This window comes from Papilio polytes, unplaced genomic scaffold, assembly GCF_000836215.1.
Source record: "Papilio polytes unplaced genomic scaffold, Ppol_1.0 DF823868.1, whole genome shotgun sequence".
NCBI lineage: Eukaryota > Metazoa > Arthropoda > Insecta > Lepidoptera > Papilionidae > Papilio > Papilio polytes.
The window spans coordinates 1,183,920-1,197,095 of NW_013525336.1; the positions used below are offsets into that span (position 1 = coordinate 1,183,920).

Genomic DNA, 13,176 nt, shown 5'->3' on the forward strand with positions numbered 1-13,176 from the left:
GACTATATTAATCACGAAATCCATCAAATTGATTCTTATGTCTCTTTGAAAAATAACCAATCTATTCATCGTAGTTATAAAAGTAAAATACGTAATACTTATTCAAACTTTAGAGTATTTTAGCTGAATAGTGTATTGAACTGATGTATTCACGGTGTGTAATAGTTCGACGTTGCGGATCATTGGGCCATTGGAATGATGATGGTTGCAGGCCATTTACAGTTCTCTGCTAATTGATTACCTTCATTATCTAATAAATGAACAGTTATGCTTATATCTTATTCCATTTCACGGTACATTTGTGTGGATTCAGACAACTGAGCTGTGTTCCCTTGCAAGATTAAAGAAGGGGAGATGAAACTCCTTACCAGATTTCATTAACCACGGTTTTACTACCTTAGCTTTTAAAAGAAGACAATAAAACATATTTAATTACAAACATTAACAGAATATTTGGTCTTACTTAATAATTGCAGCCTTTTTCTTACTTTATCTACAAGTTTTAGGGCCGTTACCACCACAGGCTGATAGAGGCTGAGATAGTTAAAAAATGACGTCACTGTCAGATAAGGTAACAAAATCCGATATTTCCATCATATATTTTACAAGTTATATTGTTTAAACAATTTATAATTTGGAGGGACAGGCCCTTAGTGATTTAAGTTCAAAAACAACAATATGCTACAATTTAATATACTTCTACAACCATGAGTAGATGATAGAATCTTTTAGAAAATCTGTATTCATTTCATATGTTAATAATTATTAAAGCCAGTATTACCCTACGAAAAAGGGAAGATCACATACGCTCACATCTGTTTTTGTTTTAATTCCGCGCAAACGGGTTCGCAGGCGAAAGCTAGTAATGCGTAATTTGAAAAAGATACAGCCTGTAAATGAAACTATGTTATCTTATCTATTTCACTTGGACAGCAATTCGCTTTGGTACAAGTTCATAATTCATCTCGTCGCCGTCGCCATTATCGGAATGAACAGCATTTCATAGCGAGCGTCCGCGCCTCGTTCCGAATTCCAGCGTCGCTCGATGTTTTGTCAAAGTTAACCTGAATTATCCATTCATACTAACCATCTACGTGTAAATCAACTAAAATTAAATATATACATATCTTATATATTGTAATGTACGATAATTTAAAAATGAAATTGTTGTCTACCAATGTGTTTGTTTAATTGCAATAATATGAGAGTAACATTTATTATTCTTTTATTTCCTAGATCCAGAATAGTATATCTTTGCTGTAATATTGTAAAATATCGAAAACATAAATAACGAAAGATTGTCACGGAAACCTTACAATTCTAACGAATCAAGTATTCTACACACGTTCCACGTAAATTGGTGGGCTTTGACATAAAAAGAAAAAACAAAACGACCTGTTTCCATTTGTCACTGCGTACAATAATACTTAGATATTTGATTTGTTGCCCCCCGACTGAAGTTGTCAGTGTTATTGATGTGTACCGAAATTGGAAAGTTCAAACACACTTATCTCGCAGATTTAGATAGCGGGCCAATTTATAACGCGGGGGAATCCTCCCCTAAAGTACGCTCTTGACAGCACGCACGAGGCCGCCACTGTTGCCTTCAGATTTTGATACGTAATGGCTGAATCTCATGAAAATTAAACGAATGGCACATAAACAAAGATAGTCTATCAATTACATTTATGTAACCATGGAAAATGAAGAGAATCCTACAGGAATAGGATAAGATAGGGGAGATGATGATGATGGAAAATGAAGAAAATAATGTAGAACTATACTATAGGAATACTATAGGAGGATTAAAATAAAAAAGCCGTAGAACACACTTACTACATCTACACAAATACTGTAAAATGATTTGTATTTTTGTTATGTATGTATTAAAATAACTCAATATTATTTGATCGATTTCAAAAATCATTGCACCATTGAAAAGGTACGTTATCAGTGAGTAGCATAGGCTATTTTTTAAATTATTTTTTAATTTGACGCGGATTCAGTCGCGAGCAATAAGTCTCAATTAAAATGCAAATCTCTGCTAACAAACCGTTAAAATACACAAGAAATTATTCTTTTACCTGTGAAAAATAACCCATAAAACTGTAACACTAGGGATCTTTGTAGAATGTTCAGATATTCCCAAACATCGTACTTGCGTTAAACGTGCTCAACGTTGAGTCTGTTATTTCAACGATTTTAACAGTCTGTAGCGCCATTCCACCATCGGAACGAAAGGAAATGGTAGTGGTATTGCGTTGTTTGCTGCAGGCAGATGAAACTATAAATCTAATGTTTAGGATTAACGTGTATCAAATCCTTAGATCAGTTTCTCCTGTAATAAGACTTCCACCGCAAATTCTCTTTTCTATTCGATTTGAGATAATCGAATGGCTTTTAGTAATCACTCAGATCTTTTCCGGTACTAACCTAAGCTGTGGGTCTTGTATCGACCGTAGTTGACATGGAAACAGTGGGTCCTAGTAATAACACATTCTACGACCAATATAACAAAGGAGGTAATTAATAACATTACAAATGTTTGATTGCATTCCATATTCACCTTGATCACATCGTATCATCGGAATGGTAAGAGACAATCAACCGAATCGATTTAATTAAGATCAATCAATTGTAAGGGCGATGGATCGCGCTGCGGATTTCTAGGAATGCCTCCAATTCCGTTCAGCCAGTCGGCAAGATGAATATTTATGTGCAAAGACCTGTCCGGGATAATTGCTGCTCCCCTGACGATTTATTGATACTACTGTTATGGCTTTATTTTTCAATTTATATTTCAATCAATATTTTAATACTTTCAATATTTTTAAAGTACTTTATTATCTTCTTCTTCTTTATATTAAACTCTGAGAATTTCATTTTTTTTTTGTTGTCTTTCATAATTTGATGACCCGGGTAGTGTATTCAATAATTTTTTATGGTAAAAAATTGTAATTCTTTTAAGCAACGCTTCACACAGTGTTACGTCTAAGACTATACCACCATGTAGTTTTGTTTGTTTAATTAATACAACGGTAATATAAACACCGCAGACAAATCACGTGCACGTGGAAGCGTTAAAACATAATTTTCCGCGGCCAACCGCATTTAGGAACTTAAAAATTTCCAGTCGTTTACACCAGTTTACGAGCTCACCCGCAAACTTCGCAGCAATGAAAGTCAAGTTTATATTACGAAACCGAATAATTATGATAACGGACGCTTTGGAACAAGTTTAATTATTTGTTGTTATAATATAATATTTCCATACATGTTTGGTAATCTTGAAGTTTATTTTCAGGTTACTAACTAAGTTATAATAAACATTATCTGGTTTATTTTGAAGCTATACCTTTTAAAAGTTAAAGGAAAGAGGATCGAAAATTGTAAAATACATGTAAAACAACATCCAATAGAACTAAAATAATGGTAGCTACTAGCCTAATCCTAGCTTAAATCATCAGCTAGCGTCGCCTTTGCGTTAAGCACATATTTTCATATTAAGGCATTTCGTCTTAGAATATGCAGAGTTTAAACGTAAAAAGAGTATATCTTACAACATTAAAGTTTGAAATTAAAAAAAAAATGAGGTGTAATTGATTGAAATTTGATGAATCATCATTCAAAATTACATGACTTTATTTCATTGTCATCATATAAGCTGGAGATAATGCCGTGCGCATAAATGCATTTTTTTGTAATAGTTCTCGAAGGAATGAGGATATTCCATAGGTATAAATGAAGAGCATAAATTACAATGTAATCTGACATTTTGTAGTCAATAAAAGGTCGATAAATTTATATACAAGTAATAAAAGCGTACTAAAAATTTGTAATTGAACAATCCATTAGGAAGCTGGTAATAAAAAATCTAATTATATATGCGGTTGAGCTCCTGCTGCAGACACCGTAAAATTAAATTACAGCGTTATTGTATAAACAATCATGTCTTTAGTTTATTAAGTAGTAAAATGTGGTTGATTTTTTAATTTCTATTATCAGCATATTTTTTTAAGACGAGATATATGTGATTAAGCATGAGTATTAAAAGTTTGATAGTAGGACGCTAGTGATGAAGAAATCAAGAAGCAAAAGTAACGTGGCATGTCCACTATGCTATGAGAGATGGTGGCCACATAAACGAAAAAGATAAAAAAAAAATGAAACCAGACTAAAAACAGTATGGAAAAATTGAGCGTGAAAAGCTTTACGAGAGAATTTTTTTTTATAACATAAGATGGCAAACGAGCAAGCGGCCACCTGAATCCGCCAAAATGGCGAAGAGACCGCTGCCCATGGACATCTGCAATTGCAGATGCGTTGCCTACCCTTATACGACGGAGGAGGAGACGCACATAAAGAGGATATTTCCCCCTTCCTACGCATCTCCTCCACCGTCAAATCCACTTCCTCTTTCCAACCTCTCCATATAAGAAAAGGGTGGTAAAGAGAAAGGGACTTAAATTAAGCCTCCGGCACCACACTCATCAGACGAAACACGGAATTGCTCCCATTTCACGCTTGTCAGATGACACGTGATAATAATGGTGTAATACCACGACCACACAGAAGTGTGGTCGTGGTATTACACCGGGCGTGCCGGCCCTGCAGTGCTACGATGTTAAAGCGGGCACTACCACTGTTAAAATTTCAGATATGGAATTCAGATATGGAAGAGAAGAACTTGATGTGCCAAGTCTCCGCAAGGAAAAACAGTATGATATCAGTTAGCATGGGGAAAGTCCACTCTCTTCCAGTGTGAACTATTCAAATTTTCAATTTTTAATAAAATGCTTTTTATTATTCTCAAGTTGAAATAAATTTTTAAAACTTGTAGTAAATCTGAATTAATTATTTTGATTACATAAATTTATTAATAACGTATAATTTTGTCTAACTTTCAAGTGCAGTTGGATGTTATTAGTGTTTTATTATTTATCCGTTAATGCTCTAGGTGCGAACGCTAGTTCTTTATAAAATCATAATTGCGCGAGCTCCGAAAGAGGTACTGCCAAGAAGAATTTCTTCACACGGCCAACAGCGTCTTTAACAATGTCTTTGATGATAGGTGCTCCTAATTCTGTTATTAACTCTTTCCAGCTGTGATCGATCAGATCCAGAACAGGCTTGGCTGTGGACAAAAAATCAGTAATAAATTTAAGTAATAATCAAATACACTCTTATTGAGATTCTTAAGGAGCTAGAATCTCCTGCGTCTTATTCCTTGTATTTTGTAACCTTTATAATGTTTACTTTGTTCATTTTCTTTAAATCTGTCTTTCATATTACAGTCTTGTTATTTCTTTAATATTAAATCTACCCACCTCTGGTAGCATCACCACCGAATAGATTATGAAGCATAAAATACACTTTGTTGATTAGATCATATTTGTAATCGTAGCCTGTGATCTTCCAATGCTTGTCTCCTTTGTCATCTGTGATTGTTTTATATTTAACATCGATAGTAAACCCAACTTTATCTGAAATTATACAAGTTATTAAATAGAGCTACTTTTTTTAGAAAACAATAACTAAAAGTGTTTGACAGTTACTAGTAAAGTATTCTTCGATTAGCATTTTTCTACGTTGATTGTTTTAACAATGCTTCTGCTGATGTCCAGGCAAAGAATAAGGTATATAAATTTTAATCAAACAGATTCATAAATTTACCTGTTTTTATTTCAAAGTTTCCTTCTCCTTCGGCGGGGATAATGAGGATCTTCCCGCCCAATTTATAGGTACCGTTAGCATAAAGAGGACATTCTAAGTCTATATGTAAATTTGATTTCGCATCATCAATTCTGTAAAAATTACTCAACATAAAATTTCTAAGACAATATTAGTGTTACAGAAAAGAAGAAAAAACAGAAGGATTAAAAGGAATAAACCTATAATTTTACAAATATTTTATGACGAGCTGTTGCCCGCGACTTCGTACGCGTGGTATTATAAAACATACAAACTATATAAATTACAAAATCCCTCGGGAACCGGACATTTCTCGGGGATGAAGCTTATCCCATCTGTACTCCAGACTTTGTTTTATATCTGTGCCAAATTTCAATAAGATATGTTGAACCGTTGCAGAATGATAATGAAACTAAATTAATGAATCCCACGGGAACCTTAACTATTCCAGGGATAAAAAGTAGCCTATATGTTCTTCCAGACTATGCTCTAAACCTGTGCCAAAGTTCATGGATATCCGTTCAGCCGTTTAGGCTACAAACGCTAACAAACATCCATCCATCTAAACTTTCGCATTTTTAATATTAGTAAGATATAAAATGAAAATATGAATGATCAGTTTGTGACGTCATCAGTTATTAAAAAAACAATACTTACTCTACAGTCTTGAACACACACTGACTCAATCCATATATATTTAGATCGTTGAAGGTAAGTTTCATGTCACCCTGGTCGGAATTCGTTTTCTTTATGTGCAATGGGTCACTAGAAGGGATGCCAAGGGCTGGTACGCCCGGTGCAATAAAAGGTACCGCTGCCGTAGCACTGGATGTTAGGCATTTACTATCAGTAAGCGTGCATGGCTTTATAAATGGCGCTGGAAAAATATAAAATGGATATAAAGAACACGAAGCTCTCAAAAATTGTATTCCAAAATATTTCACAAACTGGTTTTGTCTGTTGGAATATCTACATAATTTAGTCGTGAGTTTTAATATTCATACCTAACATTAGAATGTTTAGAATTCAAATTATTAGTCACATAATAATTTTTCAATAATATAATATACATCAAGTATTAAGTTATGATTAAGTAACTTGTCTATTCAACTTACCCACAGCACCGTTAGCTCCCGTTAATAAGAATGTTAGAAAAGCAAATAAAAATGTCTTCATTATAATTAATTTTAAAGGACCTTTTGATACGAAAATGAAATATACACTGGCATAACTTGGGTCGAATTAGGTGATTTTATACCTATGATATTTTAGTGAGCACGCTTGTGAACCTTTTTTTGACGAGGTCAGATTTTAATAATACAATTAACGACGAATACGAAACTAGCATAAAAAAAAACTCTCGTAACTTATGAGGATTTATATGGAGATGTTTACAGTCTATAGGATGCACCAAAATGTACCTTCCTAACATCAGTTACTATTCTTCCCCTTTTTCTTATAAGAAAAAGATGGAAAGGGAACGTGGAGTACGTGGAACGGTGTAGAAGACGCATAGGAAGATAGAAACATTCTCTTTATGTGAATCTCCTGTTCCGTAAATCAAGGGTAGACAACGTATCTGCTATTTTGAATGCCTATCTAGCAGTATTAATAGCAGGCAAATAAGTTTTCATCTTGTTGTCCTATCTATTAATGCAGAAGGTTGAATCGCTAAATTAAATTATTATGTAGATAGTGATTTAACATTTCATTGAGATAGACAATCAGAGGTACCATCTTCAAGTTCATTATAGAAGACAAGACCATTAGGAAATTATACTTCATAGTTAATTTTAAAATTCGAATGTGTCTATGGATGGTTGGAAGTTGGATCTCTAAAATGTCTAACTCACTAAAAATCTCAATGTACGTCTGGAAGAACACATAGGCTATTAATAAGTTTTTTTTGGTTTAATTACTCACGAACGAAGACGAGTGTAAAGCCTAGTATATACTAATATAATAAAGCGTAAAGACACTTCTTTGTTGCCTAAGATGTCAGCAAATGCAGCATATTTTTGAATAATCCTTTTTTTTAATAAAAAGCCACTACACTTACGTCATGCTTTAGGCTACATATTTTCACGCTATTAAACTTAGGGGGTAAATATTTTGGATATAAACCCTAATGAGGAAAAATGACCATACGTTGCTGCCAACATGAAGAAAGATTGCTAAGGTTTGTCATGTCATGTCATTTTGACATTTGCTATTGACAATGTGACAAATGTAAACAAAAAAATTTTTTTTTATAATTTCACGCGGATGTAGCCGCACGGTAACAGCTAGTACCTTATAAATGTAACAATATTATAATAAATTAATTATATACGGTTCCGCTAGAGTTATGATGACACAAGTATAGTAATAATGAAGTTCTATTAATTTAATTAAAAATGATAAAAAAAAGTTGAGCTGAGGTCACATTTATTATCATTTGTTTATTAATTTTGTAAACGTATAAATGTTTTGTTCCATAAAATCGTTAATATTATTTTACTAGAAAATTTCTAAAATAGTACTTATGTTATAAATGCGAAAGTTTGGATGGATGGATGTTTATTAGAGTTTGTAACCTAAACAACTGACGGGATCTCGTAGAAATTTAGCATAGATGTAGAACATATTCTGGAAGAAAACATACTTTTGTTTTTTAATTACACGCCGACGGAGTCGCTGACGAAAGCTTGTATAACATAATTTAAAGGGATGTTTCTTGCAAGCTTGATTGTACTAACAAGTTGAAAGGCTATCGAATGCTAGTGGAAACTGTTGAATTTTGTATGAAACAGATGCACTTGGCACCAGCGAAGACAGATGATATTTCCTTCCAAAGCAACATCTCTTCGCAGGATAAAATATGTATGCTGTTTTCACATCGATTTCGTACTTCTATTTCGATTTATGAGAGTTTCGAGACGTTTTACTGAAATATATGTGGAATACATTCAACTGAAGATTCTCCTTCATTTTAAAAAATAATTAAAAAGGTGATGTCAGCAGTAATTTTTAAATGTGACCTTAACTGCCAAAACATTCGCGCAAAAACATTCCACACACATGAAAACTAATGTTATATGATTAGATTTATAATCCTTATAGTATTACGCTAAGTGTCTCATTTAGTGAACTTAAGGAACTCTGAGTAACAGAGGAAAATGAAGTATTTATTATTAAAGCAACCTTTATACCAGCTGTTGCTAGTGATTTCACCCACGTAAAATTAAATAATGTACTCACTGAAAACGTAGCTATTTAATGGTGAAAGAATTTTTGAAATTGGTCCAGTAGTTTTTAAGTTATTTCAATCATCACCAGCTCACCATACCCATCGAGGGGTTCGGAGTCTACCCTAATTTAGAGTGACTATGCTGGCTCAACCACGCTGGCCCACTGCGGGTTGGTTGACTTCACACATATATTTGAATTTCCTCACCACGTTATTTCAATACATATAAAAATACAAATTTTTCCTCTTTATAATGTTAGTATAGATAGATAGAGTATAGATAGATACAAAGTATACTATTTAAAAAAAAAAACGAAACAACCAAGCTGTTTTGCAATTATGCAGCGGCGTTACAAAAAACGAAATAAAACGAAGTCAAAATATCCAGATAAGATATCAATGATTTTAATTACACGAGATAATAAAACGCATACATAATGTATTAGGTTGTAGACCAGCGATTCCGGTCTAGCAATGTACAACGCAACATTATTCTTTTCTGTATAAAAAATATATAAAACTTCGTTTCCGACTTGAATCTTAATTTAATTGAATAACATAGCAATGGAAAGAGCATCGACAACCTGTTTTTTCCTACGGAGCTACAGTACTAACCATCTGTACATCACTATCAGGTGTTTTTGTTTTGTATCACAATGTGGCAAACAAGCAAGCGGTCACTTGAATCTGCCGAAATGACGAAGTGACTGTTGTCTATAGATATCCGCAACTGCAGATGTGTTGCGTAGGCATGGCTCTTATATTTCTATTATAGGTGTTGGCGACGAATATGTATAAACCGTCGTGAGAAAAGGTTCAGTCAACGAATTCCAATGCGAAATTAAAATGTTTTATGATATCACTTAAAAGCACGGACAAAAGATTGTTTAAAGGGCAATAACAAAACGAACGGTTAAAAATAAGTCGCAATTCAGCCTTCGTCGAGACCACACGTGTTAGACTCACCCCGAGGAATTTCACGCTTACAAAGTGTTTTTCTTGGGAGACGTTTTTCCCGTTGTTGGTAGTAGCGGCCATTTTGGCTACTTTTCTACGGGTCATCGACCGGTGTTACCGGCGCAGGGTGGGGTCCGAGTCGCGTACCGCAAGGTACAAGATAAGGTCCTCCCTTTGTTTTATACCACCGGTCACCCAATTGGGAGCTTGTCCAAGGCAGCGGTGGGCAGCGCCTTTTAGGTGTTGCCTAGCGTCACGCAGCCGAAACAATAGGATATTTCTCCTTTCTGTGTATATCCTCCACCGTCAAATCCTCTTTTACTTCCCATCTCTTCCTCTTAAGAAAAAGGCTGGAAAGGGAAAGAGACTACAATTAGGCCTCCTGCACCACACTCATAATACGAAACGCAGAATTGCTCCCAATTTACGTCTGGCTTCTGTGTGGTCATGGTATTACACCGAGCGAGCCGGCCCATTCGTGTGATGTTAAAGCGGGTTCTACCACTGTGGCTTTAATATTACAATTTGCTACTATCCAACCTTTTTCATATTAACTTTCTCTCTTTCATTGATTTAAGAGGTTTATTGAAATCGTTAGTAGCTTGTTTCGATGTCATAACATTTCTTTGTAGAAACACAGTGTTTTAGCGTCGCATTGAAGTTTCCATGTTTTGAGATCGCGCTTTTACGTTGACGATAAGGGAAATGTGTGTCACTTTAAAAGGCAGTGAAGTAAAACGGTGTTGGTGTTTTATTTTTTTAATGGGGGTTTTTGTATCAGTATTAGTTACAGAATATTTTCTTCTTTTAAGAATATGGCCAGCTGTTGCTGGCAACTTCGCCCGCGCGAAATAAAAAAAAAAACAATACAAAAAACATAGTCAATGTCACTCACAGATAAATTACCTTTTTACAGGTGAATAAATTTTTAAAATCGTTTCAGTTGTTTTTACCTTCATCGAATACATACAAAAATACAAATCTTTCCTCTTTATAATATTAGTATAGATTTATAAATGTTTTCCACGAGTATCTAAACGTATAGACATCGCTTTGCTATAAACGCTGAGAGGATAAAACTTTGACCAATTAGAAGTGTGAGTCATTCTATGTTTGTTATTCCCTAAAGTGTCTGTCGGGATTTATATTTCTTCTAGATTTTAAACAGTTTTCTTAGTGTATTGTAGCTATGATGCTTATGCTTTTTTATAATATGTAGAATAGTATGATTGTTTTGATTAGAAATGTTCTGTGAATTTCTTTTGATATTCTTCGTATTGGTCACCCATACATTCTGTAACTTCCATACAGAAGGCAATCCTTTCAACGATGGCACGGTTTCCGCATCCATTGTTTTAAAACAATTGTTCAGTACATTTTTCTGTTGTCGTTCTCTCCGTGACATAACGTAAGTCACTTTATAAATCTGCTCTTTTTATGGAGAAAAACAAACAGTACAAAATATGTGCATAACACTATTTTAGTTTAAATTAATTTTAAATTCTACTACTTCAGTTTAATATGAGTTGATTATGTAAAGATTTTTCGTTTTAAACATCTAATATTTTGTACAATATTGACAAGTTTTCCTGACGTTAACATTAATATCAATATAATGTTTTTTAAAATAATGAATAGTCGACGATATTTCTTTGTATTTATTTCGGTTATGGCACATACGTGGTAAATTATGGTGACAGTTTACGTTATTAGATTCTAAATGGGACGAGAATTCTCAAAGAGTTTCGTTTGTACAAGGAGGTGTTAAATTCTTTTAAACTATTCCAAGGACCTCTTTGCTTAGGGCTTCATTACTACCAAGTGCACTCGACGATACACACACACACTCACCGGTACACATTATAATTATTTAGAAAGTTTTCTCTCTATTTATGTTGAGAAAGCACGAGGGTGTTACGAGGGTTAGTTATCAAAGAGATCTTTTGTGAGTCATGTTTACAACTGACTGAACCCCATACTTTGTAAGAAAATGCACAATTAAATTAACATTTTTAATTTAACTAAAATTGCAGTTACAATAATTAAATATAGTAGTCTATACAAACATTATAAGGAGGATAGATTTGTATTTTTATATGTATTGAAATAACTCAAAAACTTTTAAAGGGTTTTAAAAACATCTTTCACCATTAAGAAGCTACGTTATCAGTGAGTAGCAAGGGCTACTTGTTTTATTATTTTTTGGTTTCATGCAAACGAAATTGCGAGCTACATCTAGCTAAGAGTAATTGTATTTGCGTTTTTTTTTTCTTTATTTTTTTTATAACATCAGGTGCTAAACGGGCAAGCGGCGACCTGAATTGGCCAAAATGGTGAAGCGACCGCTGCCCATAGACATCCGAAAGCGCAGATGCGTTGCCTACCTGTAGTCAACGCAAGAGGATATTTCCCCTTCCCATGTGTCTCCGCCACCGTCATATTTCCACCCACTTTCCCTTTCTAACCTTTCCTAATAAGAAAAGGGTGGAAAGGGTTAGTATATTAGGAGCCCGAAACCACACTCATCAGTCGAAACGCGGACTTAAAAAATAAACATTGTAAAAAAAACTTGCTTCAATTTCACGACTGTCTTCTGTATGGTCGTGGTAGTGCACCGGGCGAGCCAGCCTATTCGTGCGAAGATGTTAAAGCGGGCTCTACCTCTGTTTACAAGAAGTGTTCGTTTGAACATGTCTTGTTAAATAGTAAAGTTTTGAATTTATGATATTATCATACATGTAAAATGGAAGTGCAATGTAACGCATATAAGTTACTAAGATAATGCTTTAAAGTTTCGTATGCGATACGCTCCCGAGGGGATAGAATATTCATAGTACATCTTGCGCTTCGAACTTGCCACGTCATTTTAATCACACGCTCGCTGTTACTACAAACTTTTATGTACTTAATACAACACCTGTTCGATTAAAATACTTTGAGAAATTATAACTTTACTAACGTTTGCTTTGTCCAGTTTGAATTGCGACCGCAAATTGCACACAAATTTACTGATTTCGGTACATATTATAACAGTGTAATAGGTAATATTATTTAACAGTGGTAGAGCCCGCTTTAACATCTTCGCACGAATGGTTCGGCGCACCCGGTATAATACCACGACCACACAGAAAACTGGCGTGAAGTGGAAGCAATTCCGTGTTTCGTCTGATGAGTGTGGTGCCGGAGGCCTAATTTTAGTCCCTTTCCCTTTCCACCCTTTTCTTAACAGGAAAGGGTGGGACGAAAAAGTGGATTTGACGGTGGAGACGCATAGGACGAGGAAATGTCTTCTTTATTTG

The 13,176-nt window shown here is 34.4% G+C and overlaps 1 protein-coding gene across 1 annotated transcript; it reads right to left on the reverse strand.

Moving 5' to 3' along the window:
- Window positions 1-4,834: 4,834 nt before the first annotated feature.
- On the reverse strand, window positions 4,835-6,933 carry LOC106103118. Its single transcript, XM_013282786.1, has 5 exons — window positions 6,807-6,933; window positions 6,349-6,568; window positions 5,674-5,804; window positions 5,328-5,483; window positions 4,835-5,134 (listed from the first exon to the last, which is right to left on the reverse strand). Exons 1-5 carry the CDS (start codon window positions 6,865-6,867, stop codon window positions 4,983-4,985), a joined length of 720 nt encoding a protein of 239 aa, XP_013138240.1. The 5' UTR covers window positions 6,868-6,933; the 3' UTR covers window positions 4,835-4,982.
- Window positions 6,934-13,176: the final 6,243 nt, after the last annotated feature.